The sequence below is a fragment of the Bombyx mandarina genome, chromosome 23 (genome assembly GCF_030267445.1).
Source record: "Bombyx mandarina strain Sakado chromosome 23, ASM3026744v2".
In the NCBI taxonomy this organism is placed as follows: domain Eukaryota; kingdom Metazoa; phylum Arthropoda; class Insecta; order Lepidoptera; family Bombycidae; genus Bombyx; species Bombyx mandarina.
Window position 1 is genome coordinate 14,933,806 of NC_143229.1, and position 22,234 is coordinate 14,956,039.

The following is a 22,234-nucleotide window of genomic DNA, read 5'->3' on the forward strand; positions in this document are numbered from 1 at the left end:
CCGGGGGGAGTTCGCCTCTTACAGGGGCCGAAGTCGGACAAAAGCCCTTCTGCGGCCCCCGGCTCGGCGGCGACGGATAAGTGCGGAGAGGGATGAGCTCTCCCTCTCTCGTTCCGCCGCCTCCTTCTGCGAGATGGTGCACTCGCAGAAGTCGAGCATCGCCTTCCAGGACTCATCGCTGCCGAGCATCGTAGCCACGACAGTCGGCAGCGACAAGTCCGGTCCTATTTGCGAGACAAGGACACGGCGTTGCTCCACCCATGCGGGGCAATGTGCGAGCGTATGCTCGACCGTGTCCTCGTCGCAGTCACAGTGGTGACACTCCATCGTCGGTTCCCTCCGGGCAACGCGATGCAGGTACCGGCCGAAACACCCATGGCCGGTAAGCATTTGCGTCAACCGGAAGGTGAGACGCCCTTGGTCACGGTTCGCCCATTTCGCGAGGACCGGGCGCACCGCCTCGACGGTCCGGAGACCGGCCGACGGGTCCGCCAAGCGGCGAGACCACGCCTCCAACACAGACCGCCGAGATTGGAGCCTCCGCGCTCTAATTGCTCCTTCTCCGGGACGTGGTTCCCCCCTGTCGCGAAGGTCACAACGCCACGCATAATCGGCAGCGAGCGCCTCCGCCTCCAGGTCCCAGGGAGCCTCCAGGTCCCAGGGAGTGTTCTCCTGATCCCTAGGGCTCATTTACTCTAAGGTTGCATCGAGCACGGAATTTAAAATTTTGCATAAGATTAATGTACCCGTAATTTATCTTTAAAAAAAAATGTTTGTATATATACAAATTCTGCTTCACAAAAAATGCTGGCTCGAAATTCTAAAACCCAATAATAATTTCCCTTTCATCATAAAGCCCTTTATGTGTTTTGCAAAGAGCTTTTTGTTTGCGAAGGAGATTATTTGTACTTGCGCTTCGTAATGACTTGGTAATATCCTTAGTCTTTCCTTATACACTTAAATACTAATTAATGTATTAATGTATTTACAAAGTACTAATAAATATTTTAATTATGAAAACTAAAGGCATTGCGTTGTTTGTAACTGATAAACAAGAACATTTAGCATAATTTGAATTGAATAACCGATATGGAAACTTCATTCCAAGAAAAGTATTTCCTCACCACCACTTCTTCATACCGTGTCATGACCCCAATTCATTATTGGATTATTTCTAGTGCATCGGAGGGTTCCTTCTTTCCTCCTCGCTACGTCACTAAGGAGGACCTAGTCAACGTTTACGACAAGGATCTCTGCAGGATAATGCCCTTGAAATACAGAAAGGATGTATACAAAGATGGTTAGTATAAACTTCCACTATCTACCGTAGTCACGTAAGGACTGTACTATACATATATACGAACCAACCACATGTGCTCACTACGTGGTCCACAATCAGCACTAAAGATATGGATTGGGTAGTAAAGAGTTCATAAAAAAAGTTCACTGAAGAGTACATTGACTCGCCTGGGTTGTCGCTAAGATTTGCAGTCCAACGAGGTCCTAAGGGTCAGTGGCAGCTGACAGGACGACGCTCGCAATGCTGTCATCATCAGACTAATAGGTAATAACCCTGAGTCCTTTAACACGGGAGATAATCAATAGCTTTGTTAAAGATATTTATTATTCCCAGCCGAGGTACTGTCCTCGTCTTATAGGAGACAAAGGTCTACTTTGGGACCGGTGGTAGGACCTCTTGTGAGTCCACGCGGGTAAGTACCACCGCCCTGCCTATTTCTGCCGTGAAGCAGTAATGCGTTTCGGTTTGAAGGGTGGGGCAGCCGTTGTAACTATACTAAGATCTTAGAACTTATATCTCAAGGTGGGTGGCGCTTTACTTTGTAGATGTCAATGGACTCCAGTAACCACTTAACACCAGGTGGGCTGTGAACTCGTCCACCCATCTAAGCAATAAAAAAAATGTGACTTTAATGGTTCATTATTAATTATGCGAGCAGGCATCCAGACGGGGCTGTACACGCCGCCCAGCTCGACGTTCGAGTGTGCCGCTGTGAACCCGGACAACAAGTGCTACTGCGACGGCGGGGACTGTCCACCGCGAGGCCTACAGAACATCAGTCCGTGTCAGTACAGTGAGTATCCCTCGACCCTGTCTCTTGTTACCTTTTTCTTCCCTACCTCTTCGCTGGTAGACTAAGGGGCTATACCAGCTTCGTGCGGACGGATAAGTGAGCTCACTTCTTGAGAAAATTTTCTAAAAATAGCCCTAGCAAGAGCAGTGCTTTGCTGAATCTACTACCGGATCGGAATCGCGATCCACTGAAAAGATCTGGCGAAAAACTCGATGCGCTGGGTCTATGGGTTAGTCTCAAGAGACTTAGAGCTCTCTTTACCATTTGAAGTTTATCTTTCAATGATCGCTAGCACTACTTACGAGAACGTAGGCGTACGTGGACCACTTACCACATTCGTCGATGTGTGGAGACTTATTTTGAGCGGTGATAGCCCGTTACATTAATAAGCTTCCAGACATATTTATCCGTTACCAGGCAAGTCAATAACGTCGCCTCAGAAGCCTTTTACGACATTAAGGTAAATGGAGGGTTAAACTTGTATTTGGAGGCTTTGCCCGACGCTTCAATGAAACCCAATATCGATGACCCCTATACATCTCATGGACCTCGAACTTCGCAAACATACCCTGGGATTTTAGACAACACGTAGCCTTTAATTTCGTTTGAAGACCATATCACGATCGTATAACGATAGAACACTTTCCTAAATTTTACGTAGTCGTCACCCTGTGGTTGTTGGGGTGAGTTCTGCTATTTTTAATTGTAACTAACAAGCAGACAGGCTCGGCGAACACACAAACATGCGCGCCGGCGACCGCCGCACACACGACGCTGCTGATGTGAAGTTTGTAAGTCGCGACCTCGCGGTCTGAAGGTCACACCAGCTATTTAGTTAATCATTTAACAAGTACCTGTTAAATGGCTCAAATTGAGTCCGAGGCAGATACACGACATTCCTGCACATGTTCTAGCGGTTTTTTTATTTATTTATTACATAGACAGATAAAGAGCTAATGAACGAGCTAATGAAGTCGTCGTGGCCTAAAGGATAAGACGTCCGGTGCATTCGTATCTAGCGATGCAACGGTGTTTAATGAAATACGTACTTAACAAATGTTCACGATTGACTTCCACGGTGAAGGAATAATATCTTGTAATAAAAATCAAACCCGCATAATTATTATTTGCGTAAATACTAGTGGTAGGACCTCTTGTGAGTTCGCGCTGGTAGGTACCACCACCCTGCCTATTTCTGCCGTCAAGCACTAATGCGTTTAGGTTTGAAGGGTGGGGCAGCCGTTGTAACTATATTGAGACCTTAGGACACATGTTGTCGTTGACTCCGGATCCGGTAACAATTTAATAGCAGGTGGAATGCGAGATCGATGCAATAAATATAAGAAAAACCATACAAGCTCACAAACTGTGTTTGTGGATTTGATTCTTATTACGCGACCTTATTCCTTCATTGTGGATGATTAGTCGTGAACATATTGTGTTAAGTATTAGGTATATTTCAATCGGAAAAATCAGTAGCTGCGGGATTCGAACCCCGGTACAGTCACATCGCTCGATACGGGCAAACCGGGAATCTTATGCTTCAGGCCGCGCCAACTTCAAATCCATTATCGCATACTTCATATTATATTTGTAAACCACCAAAGCAATGGCAACAATGCTTTTTGAGAAAGACGAACTCGAACAAATCTCGATAAGAAGGCCCCCGTCTCACCTGCATCATCCAATCGGTACCTAGTCAAGATCGGTCCGGTATATGGGTGACACCCTTTATAGCTCCAAGACCTTCTGAAATCCATGCTGCATGATTAGGTAAGCGGCATCCTTATAAACAGGGTTTAAGAAGGATGATCGTTCTGTGTTACAAAATGTGGCTGTTCAAATTAGGGTCACGTTTTATTGCGACACATTTTTTTCCATCAGATGCTCCAGTCTACCTGTCGTATCCTCATTTCTACGATGCCGACCCTTCACTCCTGGAGCCGTTCGAAGGTCTAAAACCTGATAAGCAGAAACACGAAACATATTTCATGATCCAACCGGTAAGGGACTTTAATTACCTACATATACGATATCTCACTGGCAATCCAGGGTCATTGGTAAGCATGTCATCAAACTTTATAATGAGCATGTTTTGACCACGGAATTTTCGCTGACAGGTTAGGACAAGCGCTGGATATTGATATATTTATTCAATGTCATGAAATATTCAACCACTTTAATTATACAATTATACAATTGTAAACCTAATTATACAATTAGGTTTACAATTTTTAGGAAAATCGCCGGTCATCGTTCTCGTCGAACCCGGGCTCGGAAAGGGCTCGACGAGTAAATTAACCCACAGACACAGCCCACTAAGTTTCTCGCCGGACCTCCTCAGTGGGTCGCGTTTCCGATCCGGTGGTAGATTTTGCGAAGCACGGCTGTTGGTAGGGTTCGTGTTAGCAACGTCATCAGGTTTGAGCCCCGTGAGCTCACCTACTAGTTAAGGTTACGCTGAAATAGCCTCTCAAGGCTATCAGCTTAGGTAGGAAAAAAAAGGAAAATCGATGACAGCGTCCTGTTAATCTAAATGTCTTAAGTCAATTTCTCTCTCATTTCAGAGAATCGGTGTGCCCCTGGAGGGTTTCGTGCGGGTCCAGTTGAACATGAAGGTAGACCGCGCTCCGGGGATCACTGTCAACAACATTGACAAGTTCCCTGACATGATCTTCCCCGTCATGTGGCTCGAGGAAGTGAGTACACTGAACATTTAGTTGAAGGTGTCTACTTCTGGATTATTCCACTGTCCTGACTATTTTTCCTGCAAACGTAATCCGTGTGTTCCGATGTATCTTTACGGTCGTGACACCCTCCTAACGTCACAGAATCCTTCCACGAAACTAATAACACCTAAAGGGCGGGACACTCTCCTTGAAAGTTGCATGAGCTCCAAAACTTCCACCACGTGTCTCCGAGCGGGTAGCGACGCTATCGCTGTAATAGTGACGACCATCCTCACACACTGGTTTAGAGCATGGCGAAGCTAATTACTAATTATCTATTTTGGGAGGTTTAACGACAAAAGGAAGTTCTTCCACCGAGCGAGTGATATTGCTCAGTAGACCGACGATCGGAACTTGTATATATGCAGGCTAATCTTGAAAATGACGTAAGCATCAGGCAACTGTCAAATATCGTGTGCTGTATGACAGCTACCCGCCACATCCTTAAACCTCGTTCCGTTTCCAGGGTATACCGGAGGTGACGACGCCAATATGGCGTTGGATATATCTGGCCACGACGGTCGGACCGGTAGCCGGACCGGCACTGACATACTCCATGATCGCGGGAGGCCTCTTGACGTTAGCTGTGATCTTCATACGCGCGTACAAGCGCTTCGTGTTGGGACAAAACTCGTTAGAAATCATAGACGTGAGCCGCGACACCTTCCGGAGGGGCTCCACGATCATCCTGAGTAGTTCGATATTGTTGCCGACGTCGTATCGACCTTTGAACAAAACGACCAGCTGTAACGAGCTCGTGTATGTCGGCACCCAGGTCAGCAGAAGCTTCGAGAACTTGAGAAAGAAACGAAGTGATTTCGTGAAAGCAACATTCAGTGAAATCGAGAGAGAAAGTTTGTTGAACTCCAACAACACGTTTATAATGTCTGAAAATAGTAAAATTAATAGTTAGATATTTCTAATGGTACTGTGTGTGATGTTGGCAGTATTTTCAGTTACCGGTTTTTTTTTTTATTATTTGTGTGAGAGTGAATGTTGGTGTGCTATAGATAATCTGCAGACGTATGTTTGGATCGCACCGGAAAACCACAGCGACTGGCAAAAACCTCTTTGGGCATAAATTTTATACTGTTCTGAGAATCGTGTCACAGATACAACACTCACGAATTGAATTTCACAATTTCTATCGTATTTTCAATATAAAGGACTTCCACCTTTACTCTGAACTTGATATCGACGCTTTAAAGTCAATGGTGTAATAGTTACCGCTCAGTTATGTTATAAATAGTTGCCAATGATTACACAAAAACATTATAAATACACCAACATTCCTCTACAATGAGATCGGTATAATCGTCCTACGCGTGTCTATATAAAAGCCTTAATATATTATGTACATACGAGCAATATGCGAGAGAGATGTTACATATAATTAGGGAAGGAAAGAATCTATGAGATTACCTTGTCGGGATGTGAAATAGTATAACTGTTTTACATAAAAATGGCTATGAAAATGTCATCGGATATTAACGGCTGTCAAATTTTACACGAAGCCTATCGCCCAGGGTACTTATTATTAATATTATTTCAATTCACGCATCAGGTTACAATTGGCAACCTAAATATACTTAAAACTTTTTGTTGATGTCATGAAATGGTTGCTCACAGACTATATGGTCAAAATCAAATGTTAAATGCGTGTTATATTAAGCCGACTACAATTTCCTTCGCGGTTATTCAGGGATAATTATTTAGAAGTAATAAAATGGAAGGATCTAATCTGTAAGTAAAATGTTTTTAATGAAATACGCAGATATCATTCTACAGCACAGCATACTGTTCGACAGTCTTACTGAATAATTTGTAGTATCACTGTCATTGGGCAACGCCAGCCATTATTTTGAGTATCTTGCCACGCCCGTGTACTGCGACCCCTTGACTTTATATAAATATTGTTATTGTGATATTTTAATTTTAATATTATAAGAATTGAAACGAGGTCTCGTTGAAGCAATGTTAATATTAAAAATATGATTACACTTTTCTTGTAGATTATGAAATGTATTAGCAGTAATATCCATTTGTAAAGAAGAGGGTGGAACTGAGTTAAAAAACACCAATCCGCAACAAACTACCCCCGCACCGCAATAAGCACCCGTACTGTAAAAGTAATTATTGTAGAAGCTCGCAGATATAATGCAGATTACGAATGTGTGGGTAGCTAGAATTTCACGGTGATAAAATTATGGTAGAACAAGGTATTTTGTCTAAAGAATTGCGCATAATATTGTTCTCCCGAATTTGTTGGGTGAATACGTAAAGTGGCCACACTCCCAAAACTTGTCTAACATACCCCATGTGTATGTATAACGCTTTTTATAAGAAACAACACGAGATAATTCCGTGACATACAGACGAACACTTCGCTTCAACGGGGCCGATGCTCAAGTAATATAACGGGCGACGAGTCGACTCGGAGGGAACACAAAGAAATGTATTACAGAAGTATTTGGTCGTATGTTTGATTATAAAATTTTGTTAAGTAGTATAACTTGACCTCTAAGGAACGTGTCATGGCCCAGGAAGCTGTCATTTTGAATGTCGTGACCACTATTTATAACTTGTTCTAGTGCGATTATTCACTTATATAACGTAACGTAACATTTCTGAAGAAATATTAGCTCGTGGAACGGAAGACACAGAGGGCTCTGTGGATTTTATTAGGAAGAAAACTGCGTTTATAGTTTTATATCAGGTGTTATTTTTGCCAAGTACCATCAAACCTGGAACCATTTTACTGGTGGTAGGACCTCTTGTGAGTCCGCGCGGGTAGGTACCACCGCCTTACCTATTTCTGCCGTGAAGCAGTAATGCGTTTCTGTCTGAAGGGTAGGGCAGCCGTTGTAACTTTACTGAGACCTTAGAACTTATATCTCAAGGTGGGTGGCGCATTTACTTTGCAGATGTCTACGGGCTCCAGTAACCACTTAACACCAGGTGGGCTGTGAGCTCGTCCACTCATCTAAACAAAAAAAAACCACGGAATGAACATCTCATTTCAGTGTTTTCACATCGATTGACGTCCTACTTCGGGCGAAGTTCGTAAGAAGTGGTTAGCGGTAAACAGCAGTCTCGATGTCCCCTGTCATTACCAATGTCCACGAGGGTCCCTATATTATTAATACTTTATCTTCTTGAAAACAGAAGGAATGAAAGTTCGACGGGTCTAAAGTGGTTGGTAATATAGTCAACTGACAGTGAAACGTTTATTTTTGCTTGACACGACTCGTACATACGACCTTTTGACTTCGCAGATGCATTGAATATAGCGTGTGTTATAAGAATTTAGTTAATGTCACATTTCAATGAGTGCTATGAATATTTTGCTATGATATATAACGTAAGTGGAACGCGAAATATAAGTACACGGAGAGCTCCTTGTGCTGTGGTGACACAGCCAACAGTGAAACGGATTGTGATTAATAAGCAAAATGCTAAATTGAATGGCGAAATATAACGTAACACTTATTGGAATGTAAGCAAGATGTTTTATTTAGATTCAAAATGGAAACTCAAGTAATTCGTCACCGGCTCTGAACTTTAGGTACAGATTCCGAATGAGCTCTAGATACACTTCTGTGTGAAGATAAATGTCTTCAAGGTAGTAAACCTATCCAGAATAATTCCTAAGCTTTGAATCTAAATATGATGTCATTAAATAAATAATTAGCTCATATAAAGCTTTAAATTGAAGACTAGAAAGTTAATATAACGCGAAAATTAAATGCCATCAGAAAGACGCATGTCTTTTTTTCAATCAAGTGAATATGAAATCTGTACATTTAATTGAAAAAAAAAATTTACTCTGGTATTTTTTTCGCGTTTTATTAAATATATTTTACGGATAAAAACTCTTATGTAGTTAATATATACATTCCACTAGTGTTAGAGGCAGGGTGACCATAAACTGTAGCTATAGGGAACTAATGTTTAGAGGAACGATTTTTGTAAATAGTACTTTTAAGAAGACACTTATATTTTGTAATAAATGTTACAATGCATACTTAAACAAATAAATACTGATATTACGATATCTGTTGTTTGATTTGGTGCTAGAAAGACAATAAGTCGAGCGCGACCCACTGAGATCTTTTCAGTGGGTCGCGTTTCCGATCCGGTGGTAGATTCTGCGAAGCACAGCTCTTGCCAGGGTTCGTGTTAGCAACAACGTCAGGTCTAAGACCCGTGAGCTCCTAGTTAAGGTTACACTGATATGATCTCTCTAGAGTCTAGACCATCAGCTTAGATAGGAAAAAGAAAAAATGGCCGGAGCGTCCGGCGCTGCGCTGGCGTCCCCGGACGAGCGGGATCCGAATAAATCAAACAACTTCCGGAGCCTAAAAATTATTTTTATTTTGACTAGCAAAAATTATGCCGTTTCATTTATGTATAATCTTGAAATTCCTTACGAACTAAACAAGCACGGTTTTAATATTATAGTATACTATGAAATGGACATTTTTTTTATTGACTATACTTATTATTCTTAGAAATGACGGATTTTTTAAAGAAAAACAAATAATCTTACATGGCTTTACACTGTGTCTTTATCTCGGTAGGAAACAAACTGTAACAATTGTTAGATTTGAGCAAGGGGTTGCGTGTCGGAAGCCGAACAATTAATAACAAACAACAAGGGATGAGCTGACCCCACTAAAGCACAAAACTGACAGACACGGTCATCCCCGAGCGCGACAACCGTCACATTAACCCTTAGAGCGCGAGCCGTCGATACATCGACGAGCAATGCGTATAAAGTGCCTAGCGTCGGAATACCGACTATTGCGCAGTTTTTTTACAAGTATTACGTATCGACGTGTACAGACGTGTTTTAACGCACGCACGTATAATGTTCTTATTATGTTAATAACATTTATAAATAACCAAAATTGTTTTGCTGTGAATTTAGCATTGATATTTGTTTTTTTTTTTAACAAAAAGTTTTGTAACTACTTTTTTTTCAAAAATCCTTTTGCTATTTCTGCAATATATGTGTAAATAAGCTCAGCGCTAAAGGGTTAAGTAGTAATAAGTAATAGTAAAAAATCCGTCTTCCAACAACAGCTCGTAAATGAGAAGTGAAACCGAAGCACAACATAAGTGTACAACTACGCGAAGGTTGGCAATCCATTGTTCTCTGAATCGTTCGGGTCGGCGCCGTTTTGTGTGTTGACTAGTGCAGTGGGAGTCGCCCCGGGGCAGCAGCGAACTACAACGCAGCTGCAAGATCGTGTTTAATTACATCGCAATGACAACTTTGTATGTGGTCAATACGAAGTTTCACTAAAAGTGAAGTATTTTTTCACAAAATAAATATAGATCAGCCTTTCCCAAAGTGGGCGATAACGCCCCCTTGTGGGCGCTGCAGGCCTAGCGGGGTGCGGTAATAGACCCAGAAAAAAATGGGGGCGTTGTGTAAAGGCTTGGGAGGCGATTTGTAATTTCATCTAGGAGGACTCTTAGACACCGACTGAGCTTTTTTAAGTAGGTAGAAAAAATTGGGGCGCTAAAAATAATTTATGCTCAAAGTGGGCAGTAGACAAAATAAGTTTTGGAACCACTGATATAGATGGAGGCTAATAATGACAGTGCCACTCGGCAGAGTACTAGTTAATTGTTCCTGACGTTACCTCTCATAACTTCTCGAAGCTCTCGGGATGTGGTCGCAGCTCCGAACGATTCAGTTTTGAATAAGTTATTTAAAATACTACTAAATTTTAAATTACAAAGTATATTTATATATGTTTTTAATACTTATTTATAATATATATAAAAAAGTGTTTATTTTCTCACCACATTTCATTTTACGTATATCGTTTTATTTTAAATCGTATATTTAATTCACAGATCAATTCATACAATAGTTTGAGGACTTTTTTTTAAATGAAAAATCTCAGTTTTGAAATTAATCTCAAAATCGTTTTGTGGACATGTCAGTGTCAGTGTCAGCTGCCTCTCGCTCGCGGTACAAGTCTCAATCAAAGTTTTACTTACGTTGTGTGTTTCTTTAGGTACCACTAAACTGCTAATATCACATATCTTATAAATACAGTACGTATTCATTATATATCCGTCGTCGGCGGGTAGTTTCATGCCGCACGCGTGAGGCTTATGAGGCCGTCTGCTTGAAATAAAGTTTACGTCACCGCGTTACAACAATTAGCTTACTCGTAAAGCACCCAGAGCTTTCTTTCAAATTGACAGTAATTTCAACACTGAGATCGTAAGTTTGAGTGAGCGACATGAAATGATTAGTTTCGAACTTGAAGTAGTTTGTGACAATGGACAACAACAAAGCCCAGGGCATCGGAGTTCTGTCCGAACGGACGTAAGTGTTCATTGTCACAATTAGAGTAACACGAGACTGCAGCTGTCGTGGCGGCGCGTGGCTCGAAGGTTCGCGAGTCGGGGCCGGTTAGCGCCCACGGCCACCGGCGGCGGATGACTCCACCTGTGGTGTGGTCACTGGACAACAGCCCGCTTCACTCAATATGTATTTCAGCTCAAACCTTTGTCCTCCGAAGTTAACACGATAAAAAATATTGTACTACTTTTATTTTCAAAAGAAAATACGTATATATATAAAATATTCCATTATTTTATGATCGACGCGGCAGATAAGATCACTTTGTTTCAATTTCAATCTTACCATCGCCGACGATGTCACTTGAATCGAAAATCACAACTACTCACTCGTCTATTGCCGTTGCAATAGTTCAATAACCAACCGCTCTGCAGCCAAAATTGAAAAAAAATTCTGACAGTGACATCTGTCAAAACTGTCACGTTGACAGTTGGCATTACATCAGGTCTGTGCACTTGTTGCGTGCCGGACGCCTCAGAACACACGACGCAGTCACTTATATTGATTAAGCAATTTCCTACCAAATTTTGACTCGATTTTAATGATTAATTTTCATTTATACTCGATGATTTTCAATTCAAGTCACACCGCTACAATAAAAATGTCAATTGTAGATTAACGAAACGTATACATTCTGATAATACTATTAATTTCCGTATACAAACATTTGAACCGAGTTGTCTGTGTGTGCGACGCGGGGTGCGGGGCCCGCGGCGTGTCCCCTGCCGGGGGGGCGGGGGTCCCTCTAAACTCTGGTAGGTAACTTCGGACAACTCAACAGAACGAGTACATATGTTGTAATTAGGTGTTATTCATAATATCGCCTTATAGTACTAACAACATTAGCCAATGAACAATCAAAGCTGACAATGATTCAATAAAGTTGTATGGTTGAGTGGGAACGCACAGACACGCCGTGAGCCCGGCTGCACCACATGAAATATTATTACAAAACAAGTTTACTTAATTAATGTTAATGATGAACAGATATTATAGCTTATGACAGTCAAGCAAGACAACCCTAATATTGACAGTGTCAATAAATAGTCACCGTCCTATTCGCGTGCGCCGGCAAACTATGATCACTCTTCATTATTAACATTCAATTAAATCATTCGTATAACAAAACTAATAACTAATATGGCTGCTAGAAAAAAATATACACAATTTGAGTATATTAAAAACCTACACTGTACACGTTAAATAAATACTTGAATCTTGTCTATGGACGGTATTGTTTTATCTGTGGTAGTTAAAAAAAATATTTGCGACATCTATGGGGAACCGTTTCGTGTTTGATTCCACCATAGACATTCCTGTTGGAGCGGAGGCAACATTAACAGACGCACGCGGACCACACTCGCGACAAACTGTCCCGGGTTCAAGAGCTGACACCCGGGGTGGCCGCGCTGTGGTAGTGTTGGCAGTCTGGCAGTCCCCTTGGTGGCCCCCTGGCACACCATGACAACCTGTTGCATCGGGAGCGCCGCGCCCGCATCAGAATGTTAATGTTGCTTTAGTACTTTCGTAAACCTATTTCGTTGCGTTGGGCCGCCGGTCCGGTGGACGTGTGCCGAACCAGTTCTGCACAAGCGTTGTGTTTTTATTTTATGTGAAACGGTATCAGGTCGGCGGAAGGACCTCACGGCGCGGAGCACGGCGGATGTCACTGGACAGACAGGATACATCGGATAAGCGACTAGCGGATGACGCAGGCCTCGCGGCCGGTTCAAACGCGACTGTCATGACACCGATGAGGTCAATAAAATGAAGTATGCCTGAATGACTATCTGTAAGGATGCAGTGGAAGCGCGGCGGCCTGCACCGACAGAGCGCCCACTCATTCTTGTATTTTATTATTTTTATGCGAGCGCGCAGTGTAGATCTTCGATAGTTCCGCCGGCGCGCCCTACATTGCTACTTCGGTTCGTCGGACAGTCGCGCCCTGGGCCGGTCGCACGCGGCGCCTATGGCCCGCGGACATCATGGACACACGCGCGGCGCGAGCCCGCGGCCACGGGAACACAACTGACTATTGTAATCACAACCAGAGCGCAAATTGACAAAACGAAGATGGTCCGGCGCCGCACGGTGTGGCCCAGTGGCCGCAGCGGGCGGCGCCGGGAGAGAGTCGTATACAGAAAACTTTACATACATTTATACATTTCATTTTGTTACAGAAAGAAGCGAGTCTCCCTTTGAATAATTTACTTTTAGTTTTAAAATATTACATCATACATCGAGGTATCGTTTACGTATACGCGGTGGCCGCACGGAGCCGCGGCCGGCACTGCCACTGTCACTGCCAGTGTCGGCGCGACTCCGCACTCACTAACACTAGAACTAACTACGGTATACTGATCAGTTATTTAATGTCTTTTATTTTATTAATTAATAAGAACATTGTGACAATTGTCCGGCGAGCCCGCACGCACGCACGCACGCCCGCATGCATGCACGCATTTCGCACGCACGCACGTACCTTACATCGCTGGAATCGTGGAACTATCGCTGAACTCTAAGCTGCATAGCGCACGAGCTCCTGGCCGACTTGTCTTGTAAAATTACAAATATAATTATAAACAGCAACGAGTTATCACAAATTAGAAATGTTTTCTTCCCACGGCTGGAAGCGCCAGTCGCCCGGGGGCAGCGCCACATCAGGCAGACTTCAACGATATTTCCACACGAGTACAAAACTGCAGGTTATAATTTAATACTGAGGTTAAAATCTGCAGTCGGTACCGACGGCGCTGGTCCCCGGTCCCCCCCCGGTCCTCGCGCCCCCTCAGTGCATACTGTGCACGGAGTACGCGTCGCCGTCCTCCGGCCGCTCGTCCCCGGACTGGTCCGCGTCCTGGTCCTCATCCTCGGAGGAGGACAGGAGCCCTGCGGCAGTAGAATCCACAATTCAAATCAACTAAACACATTTTTTTTAAAAATTCGTAACTTTCCGAGAAATACCGAAAAGAATTTCGAGACGGTGACCGTCGATAAGTAAGCAACTTCGCCAGGAACAAAGTTACAATATATCAGTTACAATATATCAGTATGGGTGGTGCCGGATGTTCTTACATTAACTAGTCCTAAGTTTTACTAATCATCTAAGTCTGCCCTGCCTATTTCTGCCGTGAAGCAGTAATGCGTTTCGGTTTGAAGGGTGGGGCAGCCGTTGTAACTATACTTGAGACCTTAGAACTTATATCTCAAGATGGGTGGCACATTTACGTTGTGGATGTCTATGGGCTCCAGTAACCACTTAAAACCAGGTGGGCTGTGAGCTCGTCCACACATCTAAGCAACAAAAAAAAACAAAAAACAATTTTTTTGTTGTCAGGGAGTGTGTTATATAGAGAAGGGAGACCGACCGGCCGCGAGCTGCGGGCTGGACAGCGCGTCGCTCCAGTGCCGCCTGCTCGCGCCGGAGCCACTCCTGCTCTTCTTTCCACCTTCAACAATGACAAATCAAACATAAGCACGCACTAGGTACGCTCGCTCGAGGTACAATCTGCACAAGCGGACGGGTCCCGGGTGTGCAGGAGCCCACAACACTTACCAGGCTTGTCGGAGCAGTCCAGCATGGGCTGCAGGATGCGGCGTCTGGCGTTGATGAACCAGTTGTTGACCTGCAGGAGCGTGAGGCGGGTCTGCGCCGCGAGGGACCGCTTCTCCTCCTCCGTGGGGTAGGGGTGCTGCAGAACAAGCATGGATACAGAAGACTGGTCGTTGAATACTAATGAGGTTCTGCTGGGTGGGGGCGCGGGGGGGCGGTGCTCACCACGAGGTGCTGGAAGAGCCAGGCCCGCATAGCCTGCGTGGCGTGGCGGGGCAGCACTCCGCGCTTGGAGCCCTCCTCTGCGTCGTCGTCGGGGGGCGGCGACCCCGACACCGACGAGCACGAGTTGTTAGAGTTGCCTCCTACAACGAGACACCCACACATTAGTGAATATACTTCAGACGCTGTTAATGACAGGGACGGCGATATGTCCGCCCGGCAGCCGGGGACGCGAGGTCCCTGCACCCTCCCAAGTTGTTAGGGTGAGCTACTTGCACCCATAGGCGGGGAGACCGCGACGCGACGGCAGGTTCACAGGCGGCCCTCGGACGGACGTAGGGGGAGGCCACTAGATGATAGTTGATATAATATTCAGATGGTGGTACCTGTGTAGGAGTCCGCGGGCAGCAGCGCGGCACCGATCTGCCCGAGCGGCGTCGTCCCCTGCACGATCAGGGACTGGGCTGGAATGAGGAGGTGCACTAGTGATTAAACAAACATATTTTGATTTATAATTTAATGGAAAATGTCATTGTACCTCGTTTAAGTGATATCTGACATTAGAACTGTATTAAAGTATTCGAATTAAAGCATTGAACAATATATTTCTCTGTCTCTGTCTCAAAGGGGGCACAGAACGTCCCACAGTGCGCGGGTGGGGGCGCGGCGGGGGTGTGCGCGGCAGGTGCGGGGGGCGCGGCGGGGGGTACTCACGCGGGTCACGGGGTGCGTAGGGCAGGTCGGCGAGGGCCGCGGGGGGCGCAAGCGGCGCGGGGGGCACGTACGGCGCCGCGCCCGGGGACTGCGCCACAACAACATAGCTATTCAATAATCCATTACGCATACACAACTAAGCAGAATGAGCGTCTTCATTCGACACTTAGTTTTAAGTGGTCATCAAAATTTAAAAGCGTCACAAAACTATGTCCTTGGAGCATGAGGTCGAAGTCATAAAATGAAGACATCTGCTGTTCATTTGCTGATGTTCATGATGGGCTCAAGGGCCGCCTTGCCTCAGTCAACCAAATAATATCACAACATAGAACGTTTTGAAAAATCCGTTGATGTGGCCCCCAGAGGCCGGTCCACGGACAACAGCGCGGTCAGGTTTCGGGCGTTATTACGAGTCACCTCGGCCTCATCGCTCGAGGCTATCGGTGCCTTTTGTAATTCACTCAGACGCCGCTTAATTTGAATGCTAAAGTTTCTCTTAATAATGTCTATGGCTGCTCAAGCCGGGAAGCGTGAGCACAAAACAGGAACATACATTTCATACCTGGTACTGGGGAGAGTTGGACGTGCTGGAGTGCTCCTCCAGAGACCCCGACAGGTTGTTGTTGCTCTCCATGCCACCTGGAAAGTGTAGTGAACACTGTCACCTTCTGGTCTACAGCCACTGGTGGCCACAATTGAAAACGAAATTTTAAAATTGTTAAGCTATTGCATAGCTTTTATCGCGGGCTTTGAGCGCCGCGACCGAATCAAGAAATTCTGTAACGAAAATAAAACCTAACACGTCCCACTCCGCCTACCATGTAGCTCGTGTTCAACACATTGTTAATAAGGTAATAAGTGGTTATGGAGTTATGGAGCACATTAAAACGTGCTTGCCGCCGTTTACCTTGAGACATTAGATCAATTCCTTTATATAACGGCTGACCCAATCTTCAACCGTGTGGCTGCTTTCCGGCAGAAATGGGTAGTCGGCGGTAATGACTCGCCGTGAGCCGGTACTAGAATCGGGGAGCTGTTCTCCGGCGATTCCCTGAGTCGCCCCGGGACACGTGCACACGTACCTGAGCCGTAGTCGGTCCTGAGCAGGTTCTCGCTCTGCATCTTCGTTTTGAGACACGCGATGTACCGTCCGCAGAAGTCGCGACACAGCTCTTGTACCTTCTCCAGCTCCAGCAGGTGGATGCGCAGAACCTGGAAGTAGATCGAAGCTCTTCAAGTTGGGGCTTTGAACATCGCAGGCTCTATACTTTTGTTTGGCTCCAACGTACATTGGGCACCTACAGACTAGCGCCTATAGATGGCCGCCGATATCACATTAGAATATAGTTCTCGCTTTTTAATACGCTTTTATTAGCTTCAGACGTATATTAGTATGTACTAGCGACCCGCCCTCGCTTCGCTTCGGAAACAGTAATTTATTATTGATTTTTCCACTATTTAATGGGTGTTATTATACATATAAACCGTCCTCTTCAATCACTCTGTATATTAAAAAAAAACGCATCAAAATCCGTGGCGTAGTTTTAAAGATTTAAACATACATAGGGACAGACAGATAGATATAGGGACAGAGAAAGCGACTTTGTTTTATACTATGTAGTGATGTTTGTAACGGAATCTTTGAACATGATTTTGACCCCCTTCAAAACGTTGGATTAACTCGAAATTTGGTATACTTATTATGAACCGATGATAATTCAATATTAAAAAAAAAAGAATAAAAAAATTTAAATTCAACAAAAAAATTAAAAATAGTTTAAAAAAACTAACAAAATACGCATTTATAGAAAATCCGACTAAAAAATATAAAATAAATTTGAATTAAGAAATCGTGTAAGAAAAAATTATTGTATTGTGAAAAAAAGCGTGGGGTGCATGGTATCACTAGTTATAATTTTTTTATGAACAGATATGAGTAGAAGGGTTATTTTGATAATATCCTGAAAAGCACCCCACGCTTTTTTACAATATAATCACTTTTTCTTACACTATTTTTAATTCAAATTTATTAAAATTTATTTAATAATATCTTTTATATTTTTTTCTAATTCTTAGAACGTAAATGATGCACCTGTATGCTCTTAATCATAAGGCCGTCAATCTCCGGGTCGTCGACGAGGAAGGGCCTCCTGTCCCTGCGCTGGTGCTGCACGAAGGCCTGCAGGTCCGCCCCGAAGGCGTCGGCGGCCGGGGGCTCGACCCCCGCCGTCGCCTGCTCACATCGCTCCAACAGCAACGCGAGTAGGGGAAACAGGGGATGCCTGAAAAATTATACACCACCGTGTTTCAACTGTGTAGCAGACGTGACATTGTCAACATATTATTATGTAAATATGAGTAATAGCCCATTCAAGCTCAATAAAAATCATGTGTTCCTGTACATAAGACTACTACACCGTGAAGGGGTATGGAGTGTGAAAAGCAAAACAACTGTCTACGATCTCTAAAATAAAGGTTTTTATTGCTTAGATAGGTGGAACACACATCCGATGTTAAGTCACAGGAGCCCACAGATATCGACAACGTAAACACCAAACACAAACTTTGAGATATGAGCTCTGAATCTCAGTTTTTACGACTGTAAACCTACAACGGTCTTAGTAATAACCCAAACTTAATTAGTTAGAATAAACATCTAGAACTTCATTGGCTGATAGAGGCTCTCACAGCTCTAACTATATACTAGACCCGCTGAAAAGTCTTCACCTACGAAATTGCTATTTAGTATGTACTTTTTTAATATTGGTTTATTTATTTATATCTGACGAAATATAAATCCGTGGTATCGATGGTTTTTTTTATTATTATTATTGCGTAGATGGATGGATTAGCTCACAGCCCACCTTGAGATATGAGTTCTAAGTCTCAGTATAGTTACAACGGCTGCCCCACCCTTCAAACCGAAACGCATTACTGCTTCACGGTAGAAATAGACAGAGTGGTGGTACCTACCCGTGCGGACTCACAAGAGGTCTTACCACAAGTAAAACCTCTGCCAGCACACTGGTACTTTCTCAACGCCCTTCTTGAAGAAGTCAAGTGTACGGGAGTCAACAAACTCTTTAAAGGCATTTTGTACTGCCTCTCGGGTATTTTTTTTTTCCCGTCAGAAGTTTTCGAAACATTAGAAAAAGTAGAAATCTGTCTGTCTGTCACACAAGGTCTGTGAGTGGGATGGTGGACGCAAAATCTCCAACCCCAGCTGTTGTAGCTTAGAGACGGTCTCTTGTGTCGTAGGAGTTCGCGCGTTACCCAAGGCAGGCCGGGGATCGGCGAGCTACTCTATCATTGTGTCCAGATTCTATCAGTACATCCTACACATCACACATTATGACGTTCACATAATGTACGTCAAAAATATATCAGTTTCATTAAAAAATCTTCAAAAAATTTCACCACTTAGGCATATGAAAAGATGAAAAGTTAAAAAGTCGTATTCCTATATTTTTTTATGGCCCTCGTTGGCAGACGAGCATACGGCCCACCTGATGGTGGCGACATCGAGACGAGTGTAGCCCCCTGGCCACGGCCAAGAGCGGTGCGGATTGCGGCGCGGCGTCAGTGAGCGGCGTGTTTTGCACGCCACGTACCCTCAATAGCGGTTAGTTGCAGCGACCACGATGGACGCATTTAGGTAGTCAAAACGTGTTCAAAATCATGGCGTTATCAAAAGTATCTCTTCTCTGGTTAGAAAGCAGTACATTTTTAAAACAAGATATTCTTAACATGAGAGAAGGAGTGCACGAACTAAATAAAGATCGGTATTTAATTGGCGAATTTTTAACACGTTGTTTACTTTCTTCCCGCAACCTTTTTATAAGGTTATTATATTAATGATGTTTTGTCATCCATATCGCTAGTCTACGCAGTATTTCACTAATGAATTGTTCCATATCCATTATTTATTGGCTCAACGCGCAATAAAAACAAAATGATTTGTTTTGGTCGCGCGATGCCGCAATGAGTCCACCGGCACCGCCGCGCACGCCTCTCTGGGTTGTGGCCAGGGGGTAAGAGCTTCCGGTTTTACATACGAGACGCTGCTACAGATGATAGCGCCGGAGAAGTAAGGAACTGTATTTACTTGTAGACGGCGCGTTTGTCCGCTTCGAACTGTGCCTGGTCGGCGTCTGGGGCGGGCGCTCCACCGCCCTGCATCCCGCTAGCACGCCCTCACGCACCGCATCTACAAACACACATCAAGTTACTCTTAACAAACTTCAAAGGATAAGTTAAGGCAGGCTGTACGCCACTGATCCCTTTGTCTAAATAAACTTTTACTGGCGTTTTGGAGGGAGCGGCGAGGGGCTCCGGAACCAAGCCGCTGTCTGACAGACTTTGGGATAGTTACTTTAGAAACTAAAATCTACACTATACTTTTTCTTTTTGCTTAAATGGGTAGATGAGCGCACAGTCCTCCTGGTGTTAGGTGGTTACTAGAACCCATAGACATCTACGACGTAAATGCGCCGCCACCCATCTTGAGATATAAGTTCTAAGGTCTCAGTATAGTTACCCTCAAACAGAAACGCTGAAACGGACTCGCAACACAACACTGGTGGTAGGACCTCTTATAAGTCCGCACGGGTAGGTACCACCGCCCCAACTATTTCTACCATGAAGCAGTAATGCGTTTCGGGTTGAAGGGTGGGGTAGCCGTTGTAACTATACTAAGACCTTAGAACTATATCTCAGGGTGGGTGACGCATTTACGTTGTAGATGTATATGGGCTCCAATAACCACTTAACACCAGGTGGGCTGTGAGCTCGTCCACCCATCCAAGCCATAAAAAAAAACAAAAGACAAAACATTGTCTATTCTAGTGACATCGACACGTGCGTCTAGTCTAGTAGGTAGAGGTAAGCCGAACTATCTTATACGGGCGAAAGTTATTGCATCCAGCTATGAGTAGCAAACTACAAGTCAAAGACCCAGGAAGACAACGCCGACGCAGCAAGCGGTGTGATGTGAATGTAGCCCTTGTACTAACTAGTCGTTATGTCTGTAATGACACCACTTGCTACCGTGGCGCCACTGTACTTGGTGGTTCACCGTCGGACTCCTAACGCGCAAGAAACTTGCTCCTTACTTCTACCCTCCGCAGTCCCGGAGCTGCTCTATCTGTGTCCAAAGGAACGTAAATGTCAATAAAGATTTTTTTATTAATTTGACGGTAGTCATTTATAGCTAATTTCGCATTACTCACGTCTATGAGCAAGAGTAACCTCTAACCATCAGTTGACCCCTATGCTCATCTGCCTGCTAATAATATCGAAAATTAATACCTTAGTTATCTGTGAATACAAATACTGTAAAATATTCAAAACGCGGGTAGTGATAATATGAAAATAATAAACTCACGATTAAAGTGTTACGGTAGTGTGGTATAATGTGGATCTGGTGTTCGAATCGTATAAAGTATAGAAAAGACAGAAGGGACTTTAAAAAGCAATATTAAATAAATTAAAGTACACTGCACAGAGTAAATAAGCGAGCCGGGGATATTTTATATCAATTTACTGGCAACACTTGTGACGAATGCGTTCTGCGGGCGCTCCGGCTTTTAATATCCGTTTTTATTGCCAACTCCTAGCGGCCGGGCCTTGGGGAGAGATCATGATAAGAGTATTTAATAATTTTGTTTATTTTCACATTAGGTGCGCGAGTGGAAGACCTCTGGGCCGGTCCTAATGTCAGAGTCGACTCTCAAGAGTTGTTCTGCAAGGGTCGTCACTGCAAAGCGTGGCGAAGCCCGATGGAGCCCCGCCGCAGACAGGGCTGCGCCAGTGTCGTTCTGCTGCTTTTTTTTTCTACCTACCTATGCTGATAGCCTTGAGAGGCTATTTCAGCTTCGCCCTAATATAACATGTAGGTAAGCTCACGGGGTTCAAACCGGAGTGTTGCTAACACTAGCTAATACTGGCAAGAGCAGTGCTTCGCAGAATCTACCACCGGATCGGAAACGCAACCCACTGAGAAGATCCGGCGAGAAACTTAGTGGGCTTCGTCCTGCTGCGGAGGGTGTGGTGGCCTTTATACAATACAATTCGACGACGTCTATTTATATTCAAACCGCATTTTTTTAGTGACATTGATGTAAGGAGTACTATGCATCATCATCATCATCATCATAATCGGTTGCTCTTGGCAGAGCAGTCGTGGTCATGTGTATGTATATCACAGGTTAAATTGTTTTGAGACAATTACTCCTCTTTACTTACTGGTGGTAGGAAGTCTTGCGAGTCGGCATAGTTACCACTGCCCTGCCTATTTCTACCTTGAAGCAATAATGCGTTTCGGTTTGAAAGGTGGGGCTCCGGTGACCACTTAACACCGGTTGGGCCGTGCGTTCGTCCACTCGTCTAAGTCATTGAAAAGAAAAACTTTCTTTAAGCCACTAACGATTTTCATTTCATTATCAAAAATATCTAAGCACTCTGAATATTAAAAATAAATAAATTAGGTTCGTATAGTGGTTTAAAAAAAAACTGCCAACTTCATCGTCCGTACGGTGGA

At 44.1% G+C, this 22,234-nt stretch overlaps 2 protein-coding genes across 8 annotated transcripts in view; one reads left to right on the top strand and one right to left on the bottom strand.

The window, feature by feature from the left end:
- Positions 1-8,876, top strand: part of dsb (scavenger receptor class B member debris buster) — a 65,824-nt gene extending 56,948 nt beyond the window's left edge. For all 4 annotated transcript variants that reach the window (XM_089737600.1, XM_089737602.1, XM_089737601.1 and 1 more), the window contains 5 exons: positions 1,179-1,300; positions 1,959-2,093; positions 3,978-4,096; positions 4,661-4,792; positions 5,289-8,876. In XM_089737600.1, the coding sequence (XP_089593726.1) occupies positions 1,179-1,300; positions 1,959-2,093; positions 3,978-4,096; positions 4,661-4,792; positions 5,289-5,735 (955 nt within the window). In that variant the 3' untranslated portion in view covers positions 5,736-8,876. The remainder of the gene's footprint in view (positions 1-1,178; positions 1,301-1,958; positions 2,094-3,977; positions 4,097-4,660; positions 4,793-5,288) is intronic.
- A 300-nt stretch (positions 8,877-9,176) lies between these two features.
- Positions 9,177-22,234, bottom strand: part of LOC114246591 (homeobox protein PKNOX2) — a 34,518-nt gene continuing 21,460 nt past the window's right edge. Inside the window, exons 2-11 of one of the 4 annotated variants that reach the window (XM_089737607.1) lie at positions 19,802-19,903; positions 17,789-17,978; positions 16,779-16,908; positions 16,259-16,335; positions 15,697-15,784; positions 15,369-15,446; positions 14,986-15,125; positions 14,764-14,899; positions 14,576-14,656; positions 9,177-14,096 (exon numbers count right to left, since the gene is read on the bottom strand). In XM_089737607.1, the coding sequence (XP_089593733.1) occupies positions 13,996-14,096; positions 14,576-14,656; positions 14,764-14,899; positions 14,986-15,125; positions 15,369-15,446; positions 15,697-15,784; positions 16,259-16,335; positions 16,779-16,908; positions 17,789-17,978; positions 19,802-19,875 (1,095 nt within the window). In that variant the 5' untranslated portion in view covers positions 19,876-19,903 and the 3' untranslated portion in view covers positions 9,177-13,995. Of the gene's footprint in view, positions 14,097-14,575; positions 14,660-14,763; positions 14,900-14,985; positions 15,126-15,368; positions 15,465-15,696; positions 15,785-16,258; positions 16,336-16,778; positions 16,909-17,788; positions 17,979-19,801; positions 19,904-22,234 lie in introns of all 4 variants that reach the window. The other 3 variants (XM_089737606.1, XM_089737605.1, XM_089737604.1) reach the window with 3 other exon arrangements.